This window comes from Pelodiscus sinensis, chromosome 19, assembly GCF_052426305.1.
Source record: "Pelodiscus sinensis isolate ZL-2025 chromosome 19, ASM5242630v1, whole genome shotgun sequence".
Classification (NCBI taxonomy): Eukaryota; Metazoa; Chordata; order Testudines; family Trionychidae; genus Pelodiscus; species Pelodiscus sinensis.
In genome coordinates, this window is record NC_143070.1 from 20285928 (window position 1) to 20313716 (window position 27789).

The 27789-nt window shown below is 51.5% G+C and overlaps 1 protein-coding gene across 4 annotated transcripts in view; it reads right to left on the reverse strand.

The window, feature by feature from the left end:
* LOC142821563 (zinc finger protein RFP-like) overlaps positions 1–26533 on the reverse strand; it is a 34514-nt gene extending 7981 nt beyond the window's left edge. Inside the window, exons 1-10 of one of the 4 annotated variants that reach the window (XM_075912846.2) lie at positions 26195–26347; positions 25407–25873; positions 23317–23412; positions 22525–22755; positions 22194–22216; positions 21284–21399; positions 20038–20097; positions 17958–18158; positions 17335–17408; positions 9909–10197 (exon numbers count right to left, since the gene is read on the reverse strand). In XM_075912846.2, the coding sequence (XP_075768961.2) occupies positions 10060–10197; positions 17335–17408; positions 17958–18158; positions 20038–20097; positions 21284–21399; positions 22194–22216; positions 22525–22755; positions 23317–23412; positions 25407–25778 (1311 nt within the window). In that variant the 5' untranslated portion in view covers positions 25779–25873; positions 26195–26347 and the 3' untranslated portion in view covers positions 9909–10059. The other 3 variants (XR_012898277.2, XM_075912845.2, XM_075912843.2) reach the window with 3 other exon arrangements.
* Between the last annotated feature and the right edge of the window lie 1256 nt (positions 26534–27789).

Below are 27789 nucleotides of genomic sequence, written 5' to 3' on the forward strand. Positions count from 1 at the left end.
TGGCCCCCACAAGCAGCTTCCAGGCTCAAAGGAGGTCCTGGTAGAAGGCCGGCATCCTGGAGAGGTCTCGCAGAAGACCTCTCAAATAAAGGAACTGCCGGTCATATTGGAGCCCTCAGAAGCAGCAAAGGAAAGCATGCACAAGTGTGTTCCACACCGGACTACCTGCATCAAATAGGAGTCTCTGCAGGGCCCGGAGGTAGAGGACATGAACCCACATATGCAAACATGTCAGGCCCTGCCCTCCCTCCATCTCCCTCTAGAGGAGAACCCCTGCAGAGATCCAGTGCAGTCCTAGCCAGAAAAAATGCAGCATTAGGTGCTGGATATAAGCCAGAAAACCCGGGGACGGGACCAGGGTGTTGAGACAGAGCCAAAGTATGGACAGTCCAATTGGTTAAGTACCAGTGCTCTCCCACAGACAGAGAGGAACCAAAGGAGTCCTGTCCATCTCCACTACCACTCAACCACCCTGAACTCTAAACCTTGCCAGTTCTCCAGCAGAGGGGGATGTGTGGCAGAGAGAAAAACACCTGGATAGAGCAGCGGACCTGCACTCCACTTGATGGCCTGAAGTATGGGTGGGAGGGAGCCCGCCTGCTACCCAGCCCCTACCACAAAGCCAGAGATCTTGACCCAGTTAACCTGAGCAGAGGAGGCCATCAAGTAGATGGCTTGGCAAGCCTCCACCCTTGCCAGGTCTCCTGGATCCTGGACCTCAAGGAGCATGTCGATGGCATACGCTGACAGGATCAGCCTCATCTCCGGCTCACAAAGCACCAACCTCATCAACCTCTTGCAAAGGAGATGGAGGAAGGGCTCCATTGTCAGAGCGTACAGCTGGCCTGACAGCAGACAGCTATGACGTACTCCCAACCCAAAGCTGACCAGTGCGGTTAGGGTCCAGTTGAGCTGACCAAGCACTCTGCGGAGGCGTACACCACCTGGAGAAACTCCACAAAATGGGGCCCATGGTTCATCCAGTCAAACGCCTTCTCCTGATCCAAGGACAAAAGGGTGAATGACAGACCTTCCCAACTCCCTAGCTCTAGAAGATCCTGGACCAGGAAGAGGTTGTCACAGATGGTACAGCCTGGGATGGTGTAGGTCTTGTCAAGAAGGACCACGTCCACCAGCACAGACTTTAGTGATAGGGAGATGGCTTTGGCAAAGATTTTATAGTCCATGCTGAGGAGCAAGATGGGACGCCAATTCCTCAGATCACGGAGGTTCCCCCTCTTAGGCAGCATGGCGAGCACAGCTCACCTACACAATGAAAGGAGGACCCCGCTCTCCAAGGACTGTGCCCAAAAGCAAGCAAGATCCAGGCCGAGGATGTCCCAGAACACACAGTAGAACTTCACGGTCAGCCCATCCATGACCAGGGATTTGCTGGTAGGCATGACATGGAGGGCTTCCAAGAACTCAGCCAGAAGAGAGGCAGCTCTAGCTGGTCCTGATTGCCCACACTGACCATCAGAAGTTTGTTCCAGAGAACCCTGTGGGCACTGGCTGGATCCGGGGGGAAAACAGAGAGGGGTAGAAGTCACAAGCCCTCTCGTGCATCTCAGTGAGGGGGGCGCCATCCTAGGCCAGAAGGCAGACAATGAGTCAAGGGTGTAGAAAAAGAGAGAGCTGCAATCCATCTCCTGAAGGAGATGGATGCAAGAATGAACAAAGGCACCCCGGGCCCGAAGGTCCTCGAGGGCCTGCAGTTCCTCCCATTTCTCCCGGTATGCTCCACAAAGGGCTGGATCTCCGGGCTGGTGGCCAGCCACCCACCTCTCTGGCTCAAAGACCTCCCATTCCAACTGCTCTACTGCTGCATCCCTCCGCCAGCTGACCACCCGGGTGAAGTCATAGCAGAAGAGCCATGTGCGCACCTTCCCCACATCTCACCACTGCCGCACCAAAGGAAAGGCGCACTGCCACCCGTGGCAGACCAGCCAGAACTCCAGGAAGGATGCTATGAAGCCCACATCCTCCAGCAGGCTGTTATTGAAATACCAGTAGGCCAGCCCCGGCCTCTCTGAAGAAAGAGAGCCTGTCATGGCCACAAAGTGGTGATCTGAGAACGGGGCTGGCCTAATGCTGGAGAAGTGAACCTGGAAGAGATAATGACAAGAAAGATAAATGTGGTGCAACTGGGAGTGGAAAGACCGATGACCCACTACCTGGACGTACAGTGAGCCCTCGCTACTTCGCGGTTCGACCATCGCGGATTCACGACTTCGCGGACTTTTTTCATTACATTATGTATATACGTGAATCCGCGATGGTCGAACCGCGAAGTAGCGAGGGCTCGCTGTATACATGTTAAATATACATGTCCCTACTTCGCGGATTTTCAACTATCGCGGTCGGGTTTGGAACCTATCTACCGCGATAAACAAGGGTTCACTGTACGTAAATAGTGTCCTTGCCCAGGTGGAGTGATGGTCTATTATCTCCGGGTATGTCTACACTACAGTGCTAATTCGAACTAACTTAGTTCGAATTAGTTAATTCGAACTCAGCTAATTCAAACTAACGTGTCTAGAACTAAAAACTAGTTCGAATTAGCGTTTTGCTAATTCGAACTAGCATGTCCACACAGAGTGGACCCTAAACAGGGCTTAAGGATGGCCGGAAGCAGTGCCGGCAGGGCATCAGAGGAGGACTTAGAGCGTGGAGATGCTGTCTCAGGCTAGCCGAGGGCTGTGCTTAAAGGGACCTGACCCCCACCCTGGACAGACAGTTCTCAGGGGTGCCCCGCTTGAAAACCAGTCCTGGCTTGGAGTGCCCACACTGGACACATCACACCACTCGGCCATCAGCCTGGCTGCACTTGCCGCAGGCTGCCATCTGAGGAGAGGGGGCAATTGGAGGGCTGCAGGAGAGCTTCCACCCCCAGAAGCCGGCAGAGCCAGCCCAGTCCTCCCCACCGAGGGCTCGTGCCCCATTCCTCCCTCACCTCCTTCCACTTACCCTTCCCTAGCCCCTCTTCTTGATGTACAAAATAAAGGACAATTGTGTTCAAAAATGGAATCTGTCTTTATTGAACAAAACTGGGGGAGACTGGGAAAAGGAGGTGGGAGAGGGGAAGAGAGAGGCTGGGAAAGGGGAGGGCAACTAAAATGATCAGGGGCTGGGAACAGGTCCCATATGAGGAGAGGCTAAAGAGACTGGGACTTCTCAGCTTAGAAAAGAGGAGACGGAGGGGGACAGGATAGAGGTCTCTAAAAGCAGGAGTTGGGTGGAGAGGGTGCATACAGAAAAGTTCTTCATTAGTTCCCATAAAGAAGGACTAGAGGACACCAAAGGAAAGGAATGGGTAGCAGGCTTCAAACTAGTAACAGAAAGTTGTTCTTCACAAAGCAAAGAGTCAACCTGTGGAACTCCTTGCTGCAGGAGGCTGTGAAGGCTAGAACTAGAACAGAGTTAAAAGGGAAGTGAGATCAAGTCATGGAGGTTGGGTCCATGGAGTGCTATTAGCCAGGGGGTAGGAGTGGTGTCCCTGCCCAAAGTTTGTGGAAGGCTGAAGAGGGATGGCACGAGACAAATGGCTTGGTCACTGTCTTCGGTCCATCCCCTCCAGGGTCCCTAGGGTTGGCCGCTGTCGGCAGACAGGCTACTGGGCTAGATGGACCTTTGGTCTGACCCAGGACGGCCATTGTAAGCTTAGGGCTCAGGGTCGGGGGTCTCAGTGGACCACCTTGATTCTCTTGCACACCTGCTCCTGGGTGGCCAGGCTGGCAGCTCTCCTGCCCAAGCCGGCCACTTTCCTGTGCCTAGTGCAGAGATCGTGGACAAGGTCCACAATGTCCGCACTAGCCCAGGCGGGTGCCCGCCTCTTGCGGTCCCGGGCAAGCTCCCGGGAGCCACCAGCCTGGTCCCGGGAAGAGGGGGAGGGCTGGGGGACATCAGGTGGCTGGTTCGATCCGTGCCAGGTGCAGGGTCTGCTGGCTGGGTGCTGGCAGGCTTGCACCTGGCACGGGCACTGTAGCCAGCCCGTGCCCCTTTAAGGAGGCCGGGGCCGGGAGGGGGGCATAGAGTTTCCCTGGTGTTGGCCAGAGTGGCCACCAGGGAAACCTGGGAAGTCTTAGCCTCCCACTAGTTCGAATTAAGGGTCTACACAGCCCTTAATTCGAGCTAGCTAGTTCGAACTAGGCTTAATCCTCGTAAAATGAGGTTTACCTAGTTCGAACTAAGCGCTCCGCTAATTCGAATTAAATTCGAACTAGCGGAGCGCTAGTGTAGCGCCTATTAAAGTTAGTTCGAACTAACTTTGCAGTGTAGACATACCCTCCCTGAGGACGTCTGCGGCGGCCGGGCACTGCTCAATCCCTGTACGGTCCCGCTCCTCGAGTGTGCGGTTGAAGTCCCCACCCAGGACCAGGCACTTACGAGGATCCAAGGAAGATAGACGCCCACTGATAGAAGCATAGCCTCTTTGGGCTGGATGTCGGGGTGTAGACGTTAACGAGATTTAATGTCAGCCCCTCTGTCCAAACCTGGAGATGCAGCAGGCAACCCAGCATGACCTCAGCGGTCTCTAGTACCTAGGGCTGCAGGCTCAGGAAGAACAGGGTAGCCATCCCAGCTTGACGGGCCAACAGGTGGCTGAAATAAACCGTCCCCCCACTCCAGCCGCCAGCTAGCCTCAGCAGCCTGAGTCGTAAGGGTCTCCTGCAGGAACGTGACAGAGTATCCCCACTCCTGAAGGAAGGAGAGTATCTAACACCTGCGGAGACCCGACCCGCAGCCCCAGGTGTATAAAGTGGTAAGGATGAGCACCAACATCAAGAGGGCTGGGGAAGATCCTCACCAGCAGGAGTGCCAGCAGCCCCGATTGGGCCCCACAGCAAACCATGACCGTATCCAAAAGTGAGTAAGGCATCACAGAAGCTGCAGACCCGCTGGTAGTGCATAGCCTCCCGCTGCCCGGTCCCTTTACCCTCCCTCAAGAGGGCCCTTACCATTTGTAAGACAAGATGGAAATCTCTCCAGAGCTGAAGGGTGAGAGCAACCTTGTTCTTAGAGCCACAAATGTCTTCCAAGAAAACATGCATCTTGCCCTTCAGCGCATCTGGCCCTCAAACGCCTTGGGGCCAGACCCCTCCAGGAGCCCCATGACCCATCGACACAGGGCCTCGGGAGTTCCTGCTGGGAAGACAGTGGCAGAGGGAAAACAGCCCCAGATGTGCTGGGAGCAGGAGCAACGAAAACCACCTCCCGGGGGCCAACATCTGCACTGAACGTGGCAACCCCGGGGGCAGCAGCAACAAAATAAGGGGAGGAAAAGAGGTCAAGGAAAGGAGCAGGAAAGGGAGGAAGGGGAGTAGTGGGAGGAAGTGGTAGGATATTAGGGGAAAGACAAGGATGGGGGGAGCAGGAAGAGGGGTTGGAAGCTCAATTGGGTGGGGGACTGAACAAGGAGCAAGGGTATATCTACTCCAGTGCTGAAACTCCTTGCGGTGGCCCCTCCGGTGCACCTGGATCAGGGCCCTCTGGTCCCGGCTCGCTGCCTCCTGGGCTGGTGCGGACTGCCCCGCCCCCCAAGAGTTGGTCGAGGGCGGCAAAGTAGGGACAGGTGGCAGCCCCTGCTGCGGTGCTGCCCCTGGTGTATGCCTGCTGCAGCTGTTTAATTTTCAGGCGCACTTGCTCTTGCATGCGCCTGTGTCCCTTTCAGGCCATGGCAGCCGCTATGTGGCCGTAAACGGCCGCATTCCTCCACCTACTGCGGAGATCATGGAGGTTGGGGGCCTGCCCCCAAACCTCAACAAGGTCCATGACCTCCGCACTAGACCAGGAGGGCGTGCTCTGTCTACGGCCCCTGGGTGCTGGAGGACTGGGTGGGGGACGGTTGGCTGTCGCTGGCTGCCTGGCTCATCCTGCAGCCATTGGGTCGGGGCAGAGACTGATAGGCAGGGCGGTCTCTGGCAAGTGCCATCTGGCCAGAGTCTACCCCTTTAAAGGCCCAGCGGCTGGAGGAGAGGAGAGGAGTTTTCCTGATTTGGCCCAGAGTGGCCACCAGGGGGAACCTGGGAAGGACTAGCCTCCAGCTAGTTCGAATTAAGTGGCTACACAGCCCTTAATTCAAACTAGGCATTAGTCCTTGTAGAATGAGGTTTACCTAGTTTGAATTAAGCACTCTGCTAGTTCAAATTAAGTTCGAACTAGCGGTTTGTATGTATAGACGCTATGAAAGTTAATTCAAACTAACGACTGTTAGTTCGAATTAACTTTGTAGTGTAGACATACCCCTAGAGTGTAGCAGGGGCTAGGAGAGGGAGCAGGGTGAGAAGCCTCAGCGGAGGTGGTGCCGGGATGCAGTGCCTCCTTGCAGGACAATCGGTGGCAGCAGTAGGAATAGGTAACATGTCCCCAGCGCTGGTCTCCAGTGCCACAGAGGGTGAGCACCAGAGACCTCACCATTGGGGGTGATGGACAGTAATGGTAGCTCCTGCCCACTGAGAGCCTCCAGGGTTTTGATGGTCACAGACAGTGTTGCTGATGGCCAGGCAGATGGTCGCACCCTTGGGCAACTCAGGGGCAGGGAGAAGAGATAGCAGCGGATCGGAGGAGGAAGGAGAGGACAGTTGTTGTTGTCCTTCTAGGGCATGGTAATCCCCCGCTGAGGCAACCACAGTCAACCACAAAGTCTCCACCTCCTGAAAGAGGAAGGCGAGCCCGCTGCCCGCCACCAGGTGGTGATCTGTGTCGGTGGCAAGGTCAGCTCAGTGGAGGCAGGGACAGTGGGAGCCACCTCCATGGCTTCCCCCTCTTGTAGGGACCCTGGGAGGGAGGTGTTCACCTCTCCTGCAACCTCTGCAGTCACCTCAACCACCCCACGGTGCTGTGAAGTGTCCAGGGGCTCAGAGGGAGGGATGGCTCCATAGTCCAACCCCATAGGTTCAGGGAGGTTGCCCTCCCCCTCAGGGGGTGAGGTAGAATGCTGGGCATGCTTACAGCACCTCCTCAAAGCAAGTTCCCAGCCCTTGGAGGAAAAGAGCTGGGCCTGAATGGTGGAAGAGCTAGGGGACAAGAGCAGCTGTGGGAGGGTAACAGAGGGTGGGGACTGGGCAGCAGGGGAAAGGGACACCTCCCCCGGAGGTAGGTCATAAGAACGGCCATACTAGGTCAGAGCAAAGGCCCATCTAGCCCAGTAGCCTGTCTGCCAACAGTGGCCAGCACCAGGTGTCCCAGAGAGGGTGGACTGAAACAATGATCAAGCGATTTATCTCCTGACATCCTTCTCCAGCCTCTGACAGAGGCCAGGGACACCAATTCTATCCCCTGGCTAATAGCCTTTTATGGACCTAACCTCCATGAAATTATCTAGCTTCTCTTTAAACTCTGTTATAGTCCTAGGCTTCACAGCCTCCTCTGGCAAGGAGTTCCACAGGTTGACTACGAGCTGTGTGAAAAAGATCTTTATTTTATTAGTTTTAAATCTGCTCCCCATTAACTTCATTTGGTGTCCTCTAGTTCTTCTATTATGAGAACTAAGAAATAACTTTTCTTTATTTGCTCTCTCCACACCACTCATGATTTTATATACCTCTGTCATATTCCCCCCCCCAGTTTCCTCTTTTCTAAACTGAAAAGTCCCAGTCGCTTTAACCTCTCTTCATATGGGACTCATTCCAAACCCCTACTCATTTTATTTGCCCTTTTCTGAACCCTTTCCAAGGCCAAAATATCTTTTTTTGAAGTGAGGAGACCACATCTGTACACAGTATCAGAGGGGTAGCCCTGTTAGTCTGAATCTGCAAAAGCAGCGAGGAGTCCTGTGACTAACTGAAGTGTTGGAGCATAAGCTTTTGTGGGCAAAGACCCACTTCAGCTACCCCTCTGATACTTGACACCATGCAAGGCATTGCATTTAGCTGTATGGAGTGGAAATCTATCAAATTCACATGCATCTGACGAAGTGGGTCTTTGCCCACGAAATCTTATGCTCCAACACTTCGGTTAGTCTATAAGGTGCCACAGGACTCCTTGCCACATCTGTACAGTATTCAAGATGTGGGCGTACCATAGGTTTATACAGAAGCAGTAAGATATTCTGTCTTGTTTTCTATCCCTTTCTACAAATTCCTAACATCCTATTTGCCTTTTTGACCACCACTGCACAGTGTGTGGAAGTTTTCAGAGAACTATCCACGATAACTCCAAGATCTCTTTCCTGATTTGTCATAGCCAAATTAGCTCTCATCATACTGTACGTATATAATTGGGGTTATTTTTTCGAATGTGCATTACTTTACACTTATCCACATTAAATTTCATTTGCCATTTTGTTGCCCGATCACTCAGTCTGGTGAGATCTTTTTGGAGTTCCTCACAGTCTGCTTCTGTCTTGACTATCAAACAGTTTGGTATCATCCGCAAACTTTACCACCTCACTGCTTACCCCTTTCTCCAGATCATTTATGAATAAGTTGAAAAGGATTGGTCCCAGGACTGACCCTTGGGGGACACCACTAGTTCCCCCTCTCCATTCTGAAAATATACCATATATTCCTACCCTTTGTTTCCTGTCTTTTAACCAGTTCTCAATCCATGAAAGGACCTCCCCTCTTATCCCATGACTATGTAATTTACATAAGAGCCTTTGATGAGGGACCTTGTCAAAGGCCTTCTGAAAATCTAAGTATACTTTATCTACTGGATCCCCCTTGTCTGTCTGTTAACCTCTTCAAAGAACTCTAATAGATTAGTAAGACATGATTTCCCTTTACAGAAACCATGTTGACTTTTGTCCAACAAATTATGTTCTTCTACATGCGTCACAATTTTATTCTTTACTATTGTTTTGATTAGTTTGCCCAGTACTGAAGTTAGACCTCTGTAATTGCCAGGATCGCCTCTAGAACCCTTTTAAAATATTGGTGTCACATTGGGTACCTTCCAGTCATTAGGTACAGAAGCTGATTTAAAGGATAGGTTACAAACCACAGATAATAGTTCAGCAATTTCCCTTTTGAGTTTTTAGAACCCTTGGATGAATGCCATCTGGTCCCGGTGATTTGTTAACATTAACTTTTTCTATTTGTTCCAAAACCTCCTCTAATGACACTTCAATCCGGGACAGTTCCTCAGATTCGTCACCCAGAAAGGAGAGTGCAGATTTGGGAATCTCAACATCCTCAGCCGTGAAGACTGAAGCAAAGAAATCATTTAGATTCTCCGCAATGGCTTTATCGTCCTTGATTGCTTCTTTTATATCTCGATCGTCTAGGGAACCACAGGTTTTTTAGCAGGCTTCCTGCTTCTAATGTACTTAAAAAGCATTTTGTTATTTTTTTGAGTTTTTGGCTAGCTGTTCCTCAAAATCTTTTTTTGCTTTTCTTATTACGTGTTTACACTTGATTTGACAGTGTTTATGTTCCTTTCTATTTATCTCACTAGAACTGGACTTCCACTTCTTAAAAAATGCCTTTTTGTCCCTCACCGCTTCTTTTACACGGTGGTTAAGCCACGGTGACTCTTTTTTAGGTCCCTTACTATGTTTTTTAATTTGGGGTATACATTTAAGTTGGACCTCTATTATGGTGTATTTAAAAAAAATCCCATTCAGCTTGCAGGGATTTGGCTTTAGTCTCTGTGCCTTTTAATGTCTGTTTAACTAACCTCATCATTTGTGTGTAATTCCCTTTTTTGAAATTAAATGCCAGAGTGCTGGACTGCTGAGGTGTTCTTCCCACCACAGAAATGTTAATTGTTATTATATTATGGCCACTATTCCCAAGTAGTCCTGTAATGGTTCGCTCCTGAACCTGATCCTGTGCTCCACTCAGGACTAAGTTGAGAATTGCCTCTCCCCTTGTGGGTTCCTGTACCCAAGGTCCTGCCCTCAGGATGGTCACTGACCCCGCCGCCCTCTCTTCCGCGGGCCCGGCCTTGCCACTTTTGGTGGTGGCAGCAGCAGGTGCTCATCTGGGGCCTGCAGAGCCCAAGTGGGATTGACCATGGTCACAACTGGAGGAGGGGCGACACCAAGGTCTGGACCATCAGGGCCACCAGCAGTGGTGGGGCCAGTGCCCTCCCAAACCGATCCAGGGGGCAGTCCCTTCAGATGTGCCCCATTGCCCGACAGAGAAAACACCGGGCCTCCGCCATGGTGTAGTACACCCGGTACTGGGCCCATTGATGGGGCACCGGAAATGACCCTTCTCCGCCATGTCCCGCTGGTAGTAATTGGATAGAAACCTGACGGCGAAAGGAAAGGACGTGGCGGACGTTAGGGTCTTTGCAGCCCAGAGGATGGGGACTTAGGACTGATAGAGGCCTCCCCAGGGTGGAGAGGAAAGGCAGTAGGGCGGCATTGGGAGGAAGGGAAGCACAGAGGACAAAACCACTCATATGCCCAGGTCCTCCAAAGGCTTAAGGGGAACGTGGACTCTCCCACCGCCAAACCCCTTTCCGCCACCTCCTGGGCGGCGACCTTGGATGCCAGAAAGAATACCACCTTCCCAAACATCTTAGAGGCTGCCACCATGGCTGCAGGCTCCACCACGCATGCCAATGCCCGTACGTAGGTCTCCACGTGGGGCGAGGCCACCACCAGGAGACAACGGATCCCGTGCCGCCTGGTTAGGGTGGGAAAGGGGCCACAGGCCGCCGGCAATGGAATTCTGGGAGGCAACTTGGGGGGCTGCAGGCAGAGGATGGCGGCTACCTGAGCGTACTCCCTGGGGGCCGGGATAACATCGCCCCCAGAGCTGGTGGAAGGAACAGGGGGAGCGGGAAGGAAGGGAGGCCGTGGCCGGCATGGGGGCAATGGCCAGGGAATGAGCCATCGCCTCAGTTTTTGCCTTACGGGTGGGGTTCTTGCCCTTGGTCGACTGGCCCTTCCTACCCTTCAGGGGAACTTCTTCAATGGGTACTAGAGGTGCCATGGCAGGGGCAGTCAAGGCACTCGAGTCCTCATCCACGTCCGCCCCCTTCCACCATAGTGATGGAGGGCCCAGTAGCCTCAGAGGGACTGCTGTTTTTAGGGAGGGGTGGGAAAGGTTTGGCAGGGGTGTCACCAGACAACCCCTCCATCGTGGTCATGGGTCGGGAGGGAAGGACAAACAACCAATTAGGAGAGGAGCGAATATGCCAGAGAAGGGAGCAGGAAGGGGAAGAAAGGAGGTTTGCTGCTCCTCCCTACGAGGCTAGAAGTGGGGTGGGAGGGCGACGATTCAGAAAAGAGAAGGGAAAAAGAGGAAGGAGTACAGCTCCCAGCACAGAATGGAAAGAGCAGCTCCTCTGGCTGCACTGGGGAGATGAGGGGTAAATTATTATTTAAAGAACATGGGGACAAGTGAAGCTGTGTGTGTGGTAATTAAAGGATGGGGAATCTTAAGCGCCTAACAAAAGAATGGGGGGAGGGTATGGACACACAACAGGGTAGATGGGACAAGCAGCAGAGAGGGAAGGCAAGTAGTGAAGAGATGCCTCCTCAAGAGTGAGGGGATGGGGAAAGGGAGGAGACATGGCTGGGAAAGGGAACCAGTGTGCCCACAGGTGCTTGTGTAGCAGGCCCACAGTTCCTGCTGCAGGGCCCAGAAGAGTAAAGAAGTATAAGGAGGCAAGCAGTGGGGCCCAGAATGGAAAAAAAACCCACAGCAACTGTGGTTGGGAAGGAGCAGCAACAGAAAACAGGGGCAGGAGAACCAGGAGGAGGAGAACCACCCCCTATCCCCAGCACCTCACAAGACCCCCACCAACCTCCACCCAGCGGTCCTGATGGAAGGTCCCTTAGTCCCTCCCCCACACAGGCAATCTGTGGGGAGAGAGAACCCCAGGGGCTGCCCTAAAGCAGCTCACTTTCCTCCTCTGCCTCAGGGAAAGCAGCAGCTGCAGGAATGGTGGAATTCAGGCTTGCAGAGGTGAAAAAAACCCCAAAGGGACAAAAATAGATTCCCAAGAAGATGGGAGAGGGGCCTCCCTCCACCCAAAGGCAGGGCAACTAGCTGAGGTGAGGGGGGGGAAAGCTGCTTGCAAAAGACAGGTGGAAAAAGAGGTCTGGCCCAAAATGTAAGGGTAGCCAGGGCCCACCTGCCACAAAAGCAGCAACCCCCCCTACACAGACACCCCCCTCCAAAAGGAAGAAGAGCAGAGGAATGCAGGAAAAATACAGCACCCCAAAAGCAGGGAGCTACCGAGGCCTCATGGAAGGTTTACAAAAGCCTATAGAAGGCAGCCATATTGGAAGGTGAGTTAATGCCTTCTTGTTTCTAAATGAGCCTCACCTGAACACAGCCCAGCAGCCAGGATAGAAAAGAGAGGCCTAACTGGGAGGCACCTTGCAGCTGGAGTTAAGCACCTGCTGCCAATTAAGCCCTCCAGGTTCCCATAAAAGGAATCCTCTCAGGCAGCACGAGGCATGGCAAGGAAAGGGTGAACTCCAATGACTAGCCTGTGATGAGAATAACTTGGTAAGTGGGGACCATTGCCTCTAGGGAAATCCCAGGGCAACAAAGGGGGCTCTGTGAGTCTCTGAGGTGCTCAAGTAACTGCCAAGAAGTGTAGAACCCCAGGGAGCTACCAAAGGACTTTGTCACACAATATAGGAGAGAAGTCACAGGAGGGGCATGTTGATGCTGGCTGAGGGGCAGCATTCTGGTTGCTGACTGAGCTGGTACTGTTATTGGGTTGGGACAAGTCTCACTATACCTGTGCCTTAGGAGCTGGGACACTAGCACCCTGCTCCTTTTCGCAATAAACTTGGTTGAGTGCCTTAGCCTCCGAATGGAGTCTGAGTTTTTCCTCAGCAGCAACCCTGGGCTGTGCTGCACGGGCAAGCCGCACACTCTGCCAGCACCGCTGGCATCAGAGCTCCAGAAAGAGCTGCCCTGAACAGCTGTAACAACACTCTGTAGTGCTAGCAGCAATTCATATGGCACTGCAGTTGCTGCAGGAAGCAAAATTATCAATCACAGCAGCACCTGGGAACTCTGGTGTAAATCAGGACTCCACTGTGCTATCGGGATGCTCATATGGAGCTAAGCATCGTCCTTGTTTAGTGTAGGTATCCTTCCCAGCCCTGAGAAACAGGGACAGGCCATAATAGCTATTAAAGAGAGAAGCGATCACACACAAGGAGTAATGTTAGTTCGAACCAAGGGCTTTGGTGCGAACTACCATGTCCCGGTGCACATTTCCTAGTTCCAGCCACCTGTGATTCGAACTAGCACATGGGCGAGATCATACTAATGAAGTACAAAATATTTAAATCCCTGCTTCATTAGCAATTTCGGCCGCCTACATTTGCCTCCCTATCTTAAGATAGGGAGCAAGTGTAGACATACCCCATAGGACTGGAGGCCCAAGTGTTGACCCTATGCTCGATCAGAGAGGATGAAGACTTCCTCGATAGAAGGCAGTGTTTAATCCTGGAAAAACAGCAGAAGGAAGAGTCAAGAGGGCAGTACAGGACTAGAAAGAGAACTGGCAGCAGGTAACATCTAGAAGGGGAAAAAAGCCAGCACAGGAATCCCCCAATGCAATAAAGGTAAGTAATCACTTTCAGGCTCCCTCCACAGGCTCTGTGGTGGCGAATGCTTTGGAAGGGACCTCACAAGGAAGAAACCGGAAGGGAACACCATCTACTGGAAGGCATGGGATGCATAGTCCTACGGATGGGGGTTCCACAACCACCACCCCCCAAAAAAGATGATGGGTGGTGGTGGTTGTGAAGTCTCTCCTAAGAGGGACTGAGGAGTGCTGGTTACTGGGAGCTCGAATTCAGGATGTGACAGAGTCTTACAAAACTGATCAAATCTTCGGATCGCTACCCCTTCCTGCTTCTCCACGTGGGAGCTAACGATACGGCCAAGAACGACCTTGAGCAGGTTATTGTGGATTATGTAGCACTGCGAAGAAGGATCAAAGAATTCAGAGCACAAGTGGTGTTCTCGTCCATCTTCCCCGTTGAAGGGAAAGGACTGGGCAGGGATCAACGAATTGGGGAAGTAAATGCGTGGTTGCGCAGGTGATGTCAGAGAGAGGGTTTTGGTTTCTTCGACCATGGGACACTGTTCCGGGCCCAAGGATTGTTAGGAAGAAATGGGATCCACCTAATAAAGAGAGGAAGAAGCATCTTCACGGGCAGGCTTGCAAACCTAGTAAGAAGGGCTTTAAACTAGGTTTGTTGGGGGATGGTGATCAAAACCCTGAGGAGTGGGAAAGTCAGATACTGGGAAGAAATGCAAAGAGGAACGTGCAACAAAGGAGGACCCCTGATTCGAATGGAGAAGGTAGGGCGATCAATTGGTTATCTGAGGTGTTTGTACACCAATATGAGAAGCCTGGGCAATAAACAGGAAGAATTGGAGGCCCTGGCCCAGTCCAAAAAATGATTTAATTGGGATAACAGATTTGGTGGGATGACTCGCATGACTGGAGCACTGCCATGGAAGGATATAAACTGTTCAGGAAGAACAGACAGGGGAGAAAAGGAGGAGTTGCATTATATGTAAGAGCACTATGATTGCTCAGAACTCCAGTATATAGAAGGGGAAAAAAGCCTGTTGAGAGTCTATGGGTTTAGAGGTGCAAACAACAGCCGTGATGTTGTGGTTGGGGTCAACTACAGGCCACAGAATCAGGTGGATGAGGTAGATGAGGCTTTCTTCGGACAACTGAGAGAACCTTCCAGATCGCAGGCCCTGGTTCTTGTGGGGGACTTTAATCACCCTGACATCTGCTGGGAGACCAATACAGCAGTATATAGGCAATCCAGGAAGTTTTTGGACAATGTTGGGGATAACTTTTTGGTACAAGTGCTGAAGAATCCAACCAGGGACCATGCACAGCTTGACCTGTTCACAAACAGGGAGGAAGTAATAGGGGAAGTAGAGGTGAGTGACAACCTGGGAAGCAGTGATCATGAGATGGTAGATTTCAGGATCCTGACCAAAGGAAGAAAAGAGTGTAGTAAAACACACCTTGGATTTCAGAAAATCAGACTTTGACTCACTCAGAGATCTGATGGGCAGAATCCCCGGGGATGCTAACATGAAGGGGAAAGAAGTCCAGGAGTGCTGGCAGTATTTTAAAAAAGCCTGACTGAAGGCACAGAAAGAAACCATCCTGATGCATAACAAGAGAAGCAAACATGGTAGGAGATCGGATTGGCTTACAGGGGAAATCCTTGGTGAACGTAAGCACAAAAAGGGAGCTTACAAAAAGTGGAAACTTGGATAAGTGACCAGGCAAGGGTATAAATGTATAGCTCGAGAATGCCAGGGGCTTATCAGGAAGGCAAACACACAATTGAAATTGCGACTGGCAAAGGATGTGAAGGATAACAAGAAAAGTTTCTACAGGCATGTTAGCAAGAAGAAGGTGATCAGACAGGGCGTGGGGTCCCTGGGTGTGAAACAGATAATGTGAAGAAAGCTGAAGTATTCAATGCTTTCTTTGCTTCTGTCTTCACGGACAAAGTCAGCTCCCAGACTAATGCACCAAGTGATGCAAGATGGGATGAAGATGGACAGCCCTTGGGGGGGTAAAGAACAGGTTAGGAACTATTTAGGAAAAACAAATCCATGGGTCCGGACTTAATGCATCTGAGGGTACTGAAGGAGTTGACAAATGTCATTGAGGAGCCTTTGGCCATTATCTTTGAAAAGTGGTGGAGGTAGGGAGAGATCCCGGATGGACTGGAAAAAGGCAAATGTAGTGCCCAGCTTCAAAAGAGGGAAGAAGGACGATCCAGGGAAATATAGGCCAGTCAGTCGTACCTCAGTCCCTGGAAAAATCATGGAAGGGATTCTTAAGGAATCCATTTTTAGGCACTTGGAAGAGGGGAAAGTGATCAGCAGGGCTCAACGAACTGCAGCGAGCTCTGCTCGCCAGCCGCGCTGTCCAGCGGTCTGCGCATGCACAGATCGCCCGAACCCGGCTCTTCCAGGTTGCAATCTACTCACATGGCGAGTAGATAGCATTATTTGTTGAGCCCTGTGATCAGGAATAGTCAGCATGGATTCACAAAGGACAGGTTGTGCCTGACCAACCTGATAAGCTTCTATGATGAGGTAACTGACTCTGTAGACATGGGAAAGTCAGTGGATGTGATATACCTTGACTTTAGCAAGGCTTTTGATACCATCTCCTACAATATTTTTGCCAGCAAATTAAGGGAATGTGAATTGGATAAATGGACGGCAAGATGGATAGAAAGCTGGCTAGAAGGTTGGGCCCGGGGGTAGTGATCAATGGCTCGATGTCAGGATGGCAGTCAGTTACTAGCAGAGTGCATCAAGGTTCAGTTCTAGGAACTATCTTGTTCATCTTTATTAATGATCTGGATGAGGGGATGGATTGCACCCTCAACAAGTTTGCAGATGACACTAAGCTAGGAGGAGAGGTAGATACACTTGAGGGCGCAGAGAGGGTCCAGAGTGTCCTAGACAAATTGGAGGATTGGGCCACAAGAAATCTGATGAGATTCAACAAGGACAAGCGCAGAGTCCTGCACTTGGGATGGAAGAATCCCAAGCATAGTTACAAGCTGGGGACCAACCAGTTAAGTAGTAGTTCTGCAGAAAAGGCCCTGGGGGTTACAGTGGATGAGAAGCTGGATATGAGTCAGCAGTGTGCCCTTGTAGCAAAGAAGGCTAATAGCATATTAGGTTGCATTAAGAGGAGCATTGCCAGCAGATCCAGAGATGTGATTATTCCCCTTTATTCAGCTCTGGTGAGGCCACATCTGGAGTATTGTCCAGTTATGGGGCCCCCCACACAAAAAGGAAGTGGACGCATTGGAGAGGGTCCAGCGGAGGGTAACCAAAATGATTAGGGGGCTGGACCATATGACCTACGAGGAGAGGCTGACTGAGTTGGGTCTGTTTAGTCTGCAGAAGTGAAGAATGAGGGGGGATTTGATAGCAGCCTTCAACTTCCTGAAGGGAGGTTCGAAAGAGGCTGGAGAAAGGATGTTCTCGGTAGTGATGGATGGCAAAACAAGGAACAATGGTCTCAAGTTGAGGTGGGAGAGGTCCAGGTTGAATATAAGGAAAAACTATTTCACTAAGAGTGGTGCAGCACTGGAAAGGGTTACCTAGAGAAGTAGTGGAGTCTCCATCCCTAGAAGTTTTTTAAGCCTTGGCTTGACAAAGCCCTGGCTGGGATGATTTAGTTGGGACTGGTTCTGCCCAGAGCAGGGGCCTGGATTTGATGACCTTCTGCAGTCTCTTCCAGCTCTATGGTTCTAAGGTCACACAGGAAGTCTGAGACGGGCAAAGAACTGAACACCGGTCTCCTGAGCATGAAGTCAGACATTCACACAGGAAGAAAAAGTCCCTATCTGAAGATATTTCACTCTAAAAAGACAACACAGATGACATGACTTACCTCCATTGCACGCAGAGGCAAGTGAGCCCCAGAGGCAATGAAACTGAACTTTTGTAAGGAAACCCAGCCTGTGCCTGAAATGCAAGGAGAGCTCTACTCACATTCATTTACTACCGAGCCACTTCCCACAAAATACTTGCAGAGCATGAACTGCCTCGTCCACCCGTCCTCAGCCCCAGCATCCAGCCCCTCCCACTGGCAAGAACCAGCATGTCAGAGATTAGCTACAGGTAGGGAAGGACACTGGTACCTGCACCCTCCTTCCATTGGCTCACCGCACGGCCACAAGGGGAACCTGTAGGCACTAAGAGCAGCCAGACCCAGAACTCTGGTACTTGCTGTTACTGCCTGAGCTTCTCTACTCAAACATCCACTCAAGGCACAAAATGGGCAAGATAGGAAGGAAGCACATTGAGACTTTAGCTGTGGGAAGAGCAGCACCATTATCTCCCGGAACCTGCTTTCTCTGGGAGGGGATACGGAGGGGACAGTCTTTCACACAAGAGCCAGGATTATCGGGGCAGATACTCCTGACCTTGGGGGCAGAGGCAATGAATGACGCTGAACCAAACCCAATCCAACTGCACCCAGCTGGTGTTACCAAAGGGGACAGAAATCCTTACCCAGCCAGCTCACAGCCTCATAATTCTCCTGCATCACATCCCTGTAGAGGGCTCTCTGGCCCGGGTCCAGCAGAGCCCATTCCTCCTCAGAGAAATACACAGCTACCTCTTCGAAGCTCACCGGCTCCACCACAGTCATTTCCTGTCCCTGGCTTTGCAGGCCAGGGGCTGAGCTGGAGACAGACATGGGTGTTCTGCAACCTGGCATGGGGAGAAGGGGAATTGGAGACATGTCAGAAGGGGCTTTAATCCTTTTACCCCCATTCTGCCCAGACTCTAGCACATGTCACCAGGAACAGACTCTTCCATTGTGGGCAAAAGCTTTAGTCTAGATATTCTATAAACAGCGCACAGGAGTTAGATCCCAAATCCATATTCATTTCTCTCCGTACCTGGCTTGAGTTACAACATTACTGTGTCTGCAACAATGGGATTTAGTTCTCAGCACCCAGTGTTTCTGATAAGCCACGTATTCATCTGCCTGGACATGGACATAGGCTAAATATAGGCTGCTGTATTTAAAACCCTTAGTCTTCATTCATGGATTTGCAGCACAAACTTTGCTCTCTCATCTGACAGACGTTATAAACCCTTTCCACAACACAGAATCAATTAAATTAATACCACCATTCAGATAATTATTATTAAATACGTGTGCTGTTTCCAGGGTGAGATCTTAAAATTAATGGATTCATGGGATCAGAAGATATCCTTAGTCATGCAGTCTGACCCTCTCTGTGGCACAAGCCATTACACTCAGTTCAGTTACCCAGGCAGAAAGCTCTGTTTCTCGGTGTATTTTCTAGAAAGTCCCCCAGTGATCTGAAGACATCAAGAGATGGAGAATCCACCAGTTCTTTGCTCATTTTTTTCAACAGAAAATCCTCTTCACTATCAAATATTTGTGCCTCTTTTCTAGTCTAAAATAGTCTGGCTTCAGCTTTCACTTATACAGCTCAGTGGGTGCTAATCCACTCGATGGGGTGAGCAATTCATTTTGATGGGGGACCAAATGGAAAGTGGCTGAGAGCTGCACTCTTACATGACATTAATGCAGGACCTGGGATGCGTGTTAGGAGGACGACCCTTGGAGTAAGTGTTTGGGATGCAGGACGGATGGGGGGGGGGGGTCTAGGAGAAAGTTTGGGTGAAGGAGGCAGGCTGTGATATAGGACACTGGATTAGCCAACTACTCATTAGATATTTAAAGTAACTTTAATTTAGAGAAGTGACTTAGTGGACAAATAAAGGGCTGTGGGTTTCTGACCATTGAGAGTTCTTGCATATATAGCTGCAGGAGGAGGAGCAGAGATTAGGAGGGGAAGGGAGAGGTTGGGGTGTCAGAGGCAAACTCTGAACAGGAGACTTATCTGAGTGACTCCTGGCCAGAGGCCAAGCACCTCAGACAGGCAGGAAGCCTGCTCGACCTTCTCACAGGCTGCAGTGCCATGTGGGTGTGAGAATAATTATGATCCAGAGGGGAGCTGGCACAGTGTTTTTTTTTTTTCTGGTCAGAATCCAGCCAGTGAGATTGTCCTGGGGGTGGAAGAAGCGCCTGAAGCCTTCCCCCCTTCAAGTTCACAGTCACTTTCTGAGTGACTTGCAGATGGGGAATGACATCCGTGGGCTGGATCCAATGGCTTGGTGGGGTGGATCTGGCCCATGGGCTGTATTTTTCCCAGGCCTGCACTAGACTTAACAGCCCTTGGGGATCCAGCAGTTTCTTCCCTTGAACAAACTGATACAGTGGAAGCCAGTCAGCTCTCAGCCTTTCAACCTATTTATTGTTTGAAACCAACCCCATATTGAAACTGAGTAGTGAAATCTGAGCCTGAAGGTGTCGTTCTTTGTGTGCTTTAACTTCACCCCTTTAGCATCACAAATCCACAACCAGAGTTTCTCCAAGTGTCCACAGGACACCATGCAGCACCCCTGGGACTCCTCACTGATCAGTTGGTGAGATTTAGGGCTGAGAGCACCATGGTAGCTGGCTTTGGTTGGTAACTTTAATGACAATCCCATGAGGATGTTTTCACAGGAATTTTCTCATCATTTAAAGAATTTCCACCTGCAAACTCACCTTGTCTGAAAGCTCCCAGGGATTTTCTTCTTGCTCTCTCCAGTGCAGAGGGCAGAGTATCTGGTGGGAGAAGGAATAAGAGGTGAGATTCCAGGCTCTCTTATTTATAACAATGTCCACACTCAGAACTCTGTTTCAATTGTACCAGAGACCAGATAGACACACACTCGGGAATTTAGTATGTAAGAGTCTGAAACTTTCATTTCCTTTCTAATTCGGGCACTTCCTAGCTATGGAACCAATATCCCTGCAGCCTCACACCAGTTCCAGGAGAGACAAGCTGTAAATGAAATTTACTCTTTCCTCCTCACCCCCTTCCTCTTGGATTCTCATTCACTTTGTAGGGGCAAACTGAGGCAGTCCATGGTATCTTGCTGAGAATTGCCATTCAAATCCTAAATTCAAGGCCTGAGAATTTACAGCATAAGCAGTTAACTTGACCTTGGTTGCCATGGCAACATTACAAGAGGGCCTCACTCTGATAAGAGCCAGACTTATGCATAAACAAACCGTGCAGGAATTAGTTTCACTGTCTGCTATATTCCTAAAAAAAGTTTGGATCCCAAAGGCTGCGCCAATCCAAGGAAATATCACCCCCTCAGTAGACGTATTATATTTCCGGGAGACAGAGTTGCCATCCAACGGGCCTTTGTTTATATTGGCTCATTTAGCGTGTTAGGAATAACTACTTGTATTATCGATAACCTCTTTAATTGGCAATGGGCGGAGATACTGTATAACCTTGTAGTTTATTGGCTCACGTGCTCATTATGTTTCTGCCACTAGACCTATGAAATGACTTCCCCTCCATCCATTTGCTGCCTATATAATCTAATGCATGTTTTGATTAAGTTAGTGCTAACCAGGTTAACCCCTGGGTGGTACTCTACCAGCGCTGGTGTACAATAAATCCTCTGCTTGTTTTCACCTGCACCCAGTGTGTCCAGAATTATTCCCTACACACTTATTGCTTCTTATCATAACCTGGAGCTGTGGTGGCGGAACACGTGGCCAACAAGTAACTTTAGATATTTTGATCTCAGACTGGGAGGCTCAGAGTTTGCAAACTCCTGGCTCTATCTGCAAGCAGTTGGGTCTGTTCGCTCAGTGTCTCTAAGGAGAGCAGAGTGATGGGGCCGTCATTCTCCATGTGGGAATTGAGGGAGAGGAAGGTTGGCTTCAATAGTCTGATTCAATAGTCTCAGATACTTGAACCACTTTCCCCTCATCCATCCCTTCTAGGTACCTTTGAACTCCCTCAAAATATCCGACAGAGCAACCGTTTTCTGGGAGAAACTGCTGACTTGTTCTTCTAGTTCAGGGGAAATCTCCTCGGGCAGCTGGAATTGCCCCATCTCACACCTGGACAGAAACAATTCCATGTGATTGTATTTCATTTACTGCTGGTAAGTTCTGGCTAATGAGTCTCAGCTCTAACAGGCTTGGTGTTAGAACTCCTCCAATTCTCCCAGCCTGACAGCAGGGGCAACGCATCCCACAGCCATGCAACCTTCCCCTCAAAGGTCCCATTTCTGTTCTTCACTTCCAGCCTGGGGAGACTGGCTGGGGGACTGAAGAGGAATTGATTCTCCATGGTCAACTCACTCCTTTGCCTCCAGACACTCAGGGATAGGAGACACTCAGGTGAAGGGGTGAAGGAATTTGTCTACTAGGGACTAGTCCGAGACACCACCTCTCCCCTCCCCAGCTCCTTTCACACAGGTCTCCAAACAGCCCTCGGGAGGGACAGACTCTTGGTCCCTGATGCCCTGGGCTGAATGTGCCCAGCTGTGACAGGCCCATGTTTCACCCACAGTCCTGAGGCAGCCAGTCCCCAGGGAAGTGACAGTTCTAGAAAACACTTGGTCAGACTCTGCCCTGACTGGGGAATTCCAGAATCTAAAATGCGAGGATGAGACCCTCAGAACGAAATGAATCAGAGATATTCATGTTTAACATGCATCTGATGAAGTGGGTCTTTGCCCATGAAAGCTTATGCTCCAACACTTCAGTTAGTCTATAAGGTGCCACAGGACTCCTCGCCGCTTTTGCATGTTTAACATGTGACTGTAGAGCCCTGGGGAGATGTGGTGCTAACATCAGCTCCAAGCCCTTTACCTGCTCTGTGCAGTGTGAGGGGAGTGAGAGCCACATACCTACTCAGGGTGCTTCTGACGTCCTAGAAAAAAAAGACACAGAAAAGAATCTCAGCCCTATTGGACACACAAGGGATCTTAGGGAAGGGATTTTGCAAACCTGGGAAGAGAGGCCCTGCTCTGGCCCCAGGAACATGGATCCTCTGAGCAAATAGGGCTTTGCCATCTCTAATAGCTCTGTGCCTGTAACTCTACAAAGCACAAGAGACATTCACAGGGCAGCAATGCACAAGGTGTTACGCTGAGATCTGACAGCTGGGCTCCAGCAGTTGTGATTCAGGAGCCTCCCTTCCCTACATGGGGAGCTGGGATGTTTCTCCCTCAGTCTCACCTGCAGGAATTCACTTGCTGGCTGCTGACACGTCCCCTCCAGCTCACCGATCCGCTCGCTGAGACGGGAAATCTGCACGGAGAGTTTCCTGAAAGTGTCAGTCTCGAACCTCCCCATCTCCTCATCGAACTTCTCCAGCTGGGCCAGCAGGAGTTGCTCTTGTTCCTCCAGGAACTGCCGCAGCTGCTGAAACTCAGCCACAATCTTCTGCCTCTTGGCTTGGGTCCATTTCTGTGTGAAAACAGGGAAAGGGCTGGTCAGAGGCATGGATGGAGGCCAGGGCCCTTTCATGGGGAGCTGAGTGCGCAGCAGAAGAATTTCTTGGAAAACCCTAACATTTGTGACATTTGACTCTACGTTGTGATTACTAGGCAGAGGCGTCTCTCTCAGCATCTCCTTTGGCCCATATCCCTCTGAAAGCGATGTTTTGTTATTCATGGGCTCTGGGAATTCAGATCCAGAGCAGCAGGAGGCAGGACTCAGCATCAGCCTGACAGATACCCACGGAGGAAAAAGAAGCAAACATGTTAATGCACCACGTGAGCGGACAGCCCTTCTGGGGCACATTCAGCTCCCTTGGAGAAGAAGTCTGGGAAAGCCACAAAGGCTGGACATTAACTTGTGCGCTGACTTGGATGCTCAGGGACTGTCTACAAATGGATCTCAGATAGCAATCCATGATCCAGGAGAAACACAAACAAACCCAACCTCACCAAGGCCACACAGGAGTCTGCCTCCTAACACAGCCTTCCCACTGCCAGTCCCTGCTGGTCCATAGCCACAAGCACCTACCAGATACTCCTGTCTTTTCCCTTCTGCTGTTGTTTTCCTTCTCAGCACCTTTTCTCTCTCCTCCCTCAGAGTCTTCAAGTGGGCCTCCAATTTTTCCTGAAGAAATAGAAATCAGCATGAGGGCAAACCCTATCAGATGTTGGGAGCCCCTTTGTCTGCCTTTAAGAGAGTCCCAGTTTTGTGGAGTTCTGCCTCTGTCCAGCACAGACTCAGCCTGAACGTGGCTTTGTCCATAGAAAAAGACAAAGGAGGAGACTGCGGATGCAGCAGGACACCTGCAAGGGTGGTGGCACCTTTGTAAAGAACGATGCAGGTGGTTAACAACACTAATCATGTAACCCAGCATTTCTCAAATTGTGGGTTGCGACCAACTTACGGGGGGTCGCAGCTGGATCCGTTGTTTTTTTTTTTTAATTTTGGTTGGTTGTGTTTTTTTTCCATTTGTGTCTTCCCGGCATCTCCGGACACTGCCCGGTCAATTTTCCCCTACCACGTCTGGCGGGGGAGTGAGAAGCGCCGCAGAATCAAGTGAAGAAGGCAAGGAGGAGAAGGGGGCAGTTACCGGGTGCCGGGCTGGGTGGCACCTGACCAGCAGAGACCAGCAGCTTGCCACGTGATGCTTCTCCTGCAGCTGCCAGCTGAGGCAGCGGGCCAGCGGCAGAAGCAGATGCTTTAAAAAGTAAGATTCTTCCTCCATGCCTGGCTCTGCGAGGGGAGGGAGGAGATTTGATTGGTGCACTGCTCTACATGCTGAGGATGCCTGCCTCAAGGGGAAAGGGGAGTGCACTGGGATGGGAGGGTGCTGGGGGGGGCTTGGATCAGGGGAGGGGTGGGTGCAGTCACAAACTGGACAAAGTGGTGCAACTTTTGCTTAACAACTTTGGCTCCCACTCCCCACCTTTTTTTTTTTTTTTTAAACAACTTTGGTGGTGGTGGTGAGGTCACAAATTCAATTAGCATTTTAGGGGGTCGCAGTATCACAAAGTTTGAGAACCCCGATGTAACTGATTACAATTTTACAAGTGGCAGTATTTTTTAACCTGCTGCCAAGCAGAGCCGGTAGTAGGAATGGGCTCTCCTGGGGCCAGGGATCTCTCGTGAGGTCTGCCGGGAGTGGCCACAAGAACTGTTGGCCAATGGGAACTCCCAGCAGCCGCAGACTGATGTTAGTTGCCAGAGGCAAGCAGGCACTGCTGGGGCAGTGGGGAGTTTAACCAGTAACTGGCACTGACAAACATTAGCAGTTAACCAATTTGAACTCTTGCTACAATCCAACTGAATTCTAGTTGTATCTGGCATGGACCTGCACTTCCTGAAGCCCTGCTATGGGCCCCACACAGCATCCAGCCCAGCAACCTCATCTACTGCCAGTTCATGCATCGACGTTTAACCCCCAGAAGTTCAGCGTCCCAGTGGAAAACCTCTTCTCCCTGCTGGGCCTAGGGTTTTATCAAGGCATCTTTCTCTAACAGCCACTCTTCATCACTGTTCAGTGATGCTGAGGGGCAGGGAGCAGTGTAGTCTAACAGTTGAACCAGGGTTCAGGACTAAATGCTATCCCTGATGTGTTTGGTGACTATGAGCAACTTGCTGCCCCACAGTTCGTCTAACTGGACTGTGACCTGCTCAGAGCAGGGACTTTTCCTTGCTGGGTGTTGTGCAGGGCCCAGATGCCATTATGGATCTATAAGGCAAATGACAGATTATTGTTCCTGTCCATCCAATCAGTAACAGCTTGTAACCTCCTCTTCTTCAGTCCCAAGGCAGCTCACTGCCAGAGTGGCCTGTAGCTTCTGCAATCTAAACTTCTCTGATTGTTAACATTTTCCCTTGTGCAAACACTCCTCCTGTCACCAGTGAGGGCTAGGTTTCAGGATTCAGAGTGTCAGAGAAACATTTCCCACATCAGGTATCTGTAAAGACTTGATGTAAGTTGCCCCACAGCCAGAGCACTTACTTTTTACAGCAACTCTTGTACCATCAGGGATTTACAGAGTTGTTTCACACCTGTGCCCAGTAACAGTCCGTGAAATTAGACTATAATTAAAACCCAATGTTATTTCCCAACACAGTGGACAGCAACTCTGTACCTTGTACTCCTGAGCAGCTTCCTGTAAGAGCACCACCATGTGAGCTTGGGATCTGTCACACACCATAGAGATGGGAGTTTTATCCTCTTCGCAGAACAGCTTCAGAGCTTCCTGGTGCTCCCCACACACCCTGCCCCATGTTGCTCTCTTTGCTGCATGGAAACTCAGTGGCTTGGCTAGTTCCACCACGTTTGCCAGCTGCCGATTGGGCCGGAGGGGTTCCTGCTGCTCAGTGTCTCTGCCCTGAAGGCTGAGGAGGGCCTGGCAGAAATTGTGCCCACACTCCAGAGTGACAGGGGCTGTGAAATCCTCCAGAAAGACGGGACGCGCCGCTTCTTCCCAGACACTTTGCCCAGGACCCTCTGCAGCCATGGCTGCCTCTGGGCTGGGGGACAGGGGCCGTGTCACTTCCCTGAGCTCAGCAATGGAGGGGCAGGTCCAGGGGGCGGCTGTCTGAGGCACCAGCACTGAGGATACAAAAAAAATCAAAAAATAAAAACCAAAAAATCCCCCAAAGCTTTGCTCACCCCCTCCCCCCGCCAGGGCCTCCCCATGCCCTTCAGCCCCCTGCCCCAGCCAGACCCCCGTCTCTGCGCCCCTCAGGCCAGGGCCCCTCCCTACCCTGCCTTCAATTTCCCCCCCCCCCCATCAGGAGGCGCCACCAGCCCGAAGGAGGAACGACACGCGGGGCTGAATGTTTGTGACGCGACCAGAGAGGTGGGAAGGGGGGGGGCAGACAGCGCCGGCCCGGCCCGAGGCGAAGCCCCGATGCCCAACGCCGGACCCACCAGCAGCTCAGGACGGCGGGTCACAGCCCCTCCCGCAGTTCCCTGACGCCGGGCTGCGCCCCCTCCCTCAGCCCCGTAGCGAATAACGGCCCCAACGGCTCCTGGCCCAGGGAGCGCGGCTTATGCGCAGCAACCGCAATGAGGTCCGCGACCTCCCCCTACCAGCGGGATGGGCGGGGCATGAGCAGGGCACGAGCAGCGGCGAAGCAGAATGGGGATGGCGCCGTCACACCGCGCATGCGCAGCAGGTCCATGACTCCGACGCGAGTCCTGCTGCAGGTCTTAGCTCCGACTGGGAGTTGCCTGGCCACGCCCTCTAGGGGGGCGGGAATCGCCGGGCCACAGGCTGCTTCCGCCTCTCGGAGGCCGGGCAAGGGCGGATTTTTTGCAGCGCTTGTAACAACGGGGGGGGGGGTCCCTCACTGACGGGCTCGGATCTGAGGGGGGTGGCTCGAGGTGGGAGGTTCCGGGCACGTGGGTTGGGGGAGTGTCCCGCGGTGCCGGCGCGCTGTTGGGGCTGCAGGGTGCGCTCTGGGACCCATGTGGCTGTGCCGAGGGGCGGAGGCTACAGAGTGCACGCACGCGGGGCGCTGGGACCGTCCCTTTCTTGCGGGGGCGGGGCCGAGAGACGCCCACTGGGCCAGTCCCGCTTCACCCAACGCGTCTGATTGGTCCCGGGGCGGCGCGCGGAGGGACGGGTGGGGGCACTGCGCATGGGTTCTCGTGCAGCTCTTGCCAGTCTTTCTGCCCGTGTGTGCTGTGAGTTCTGCCGAGTGCCGGTTAAAAGCCTTTCCCAAGGGGGACGGGGATCAGCAGCAGATGCGGCTACGCGTGGACTTGGCGGGGGCGGGGCAGATGCGGGGGGGGCGGGGCTAGGATGGGTTCTGGGGTAAACTCAGGTCTGGTGGGAGGAGGGGGCACCAGGTAAATGCTGCATCTAGACTGGCAAGATTTTGCGCAAATACTTGTAAGGGAAAAGTTTTTCCATTAAAAGTATTTACGCAAGAGAGTGTCTACACTGGCACGGATGCTTTGTGCAAAGAAAGCTCGGATGGCCATGGGCTTTCTTGCGCAATAAATTAACTTGGCTGTCTACACTGGCCCTCTTGCGCAACAGGGCTTATCCCTGAGCGGTAGCATCAGAGTATTTGCGCAAGAAGCACTGATTTTGTACAGTACAAAGTCTCTGTTCTTGCGCAAATACTGTGGCCAGTGTAGACAGGCGGCAAAATCATGCCAGTCTAGACACAGCCCGAGAGCAAAGCCCCAGTGCGGGCAGGGCAGGGGGGTTAAAGCAGCGTCCCCAGTGGGAATGAGACACAAATCAAAGAATGGCCCTGGGGGCTTTTTTATTTGCTTAAACCAGTGGTCTCCAACCTTTTTACACCCAAGATCACTTTTTAAGTCTCAGAACAGGCAAAGATCTACTGCCCTGCCCCTTCCTTGAAGCCCTACCCTCTCTATTCTCCTGTCCATCACTTGCTATCTGCAGCCCTTATACACTGTTAAACAGTTTATTTTTAAATTATGCAATATATAAAATTTAAATCACATGTTTATAGTTATGAAATAAATGGTCTGTTTTTAATTCATGC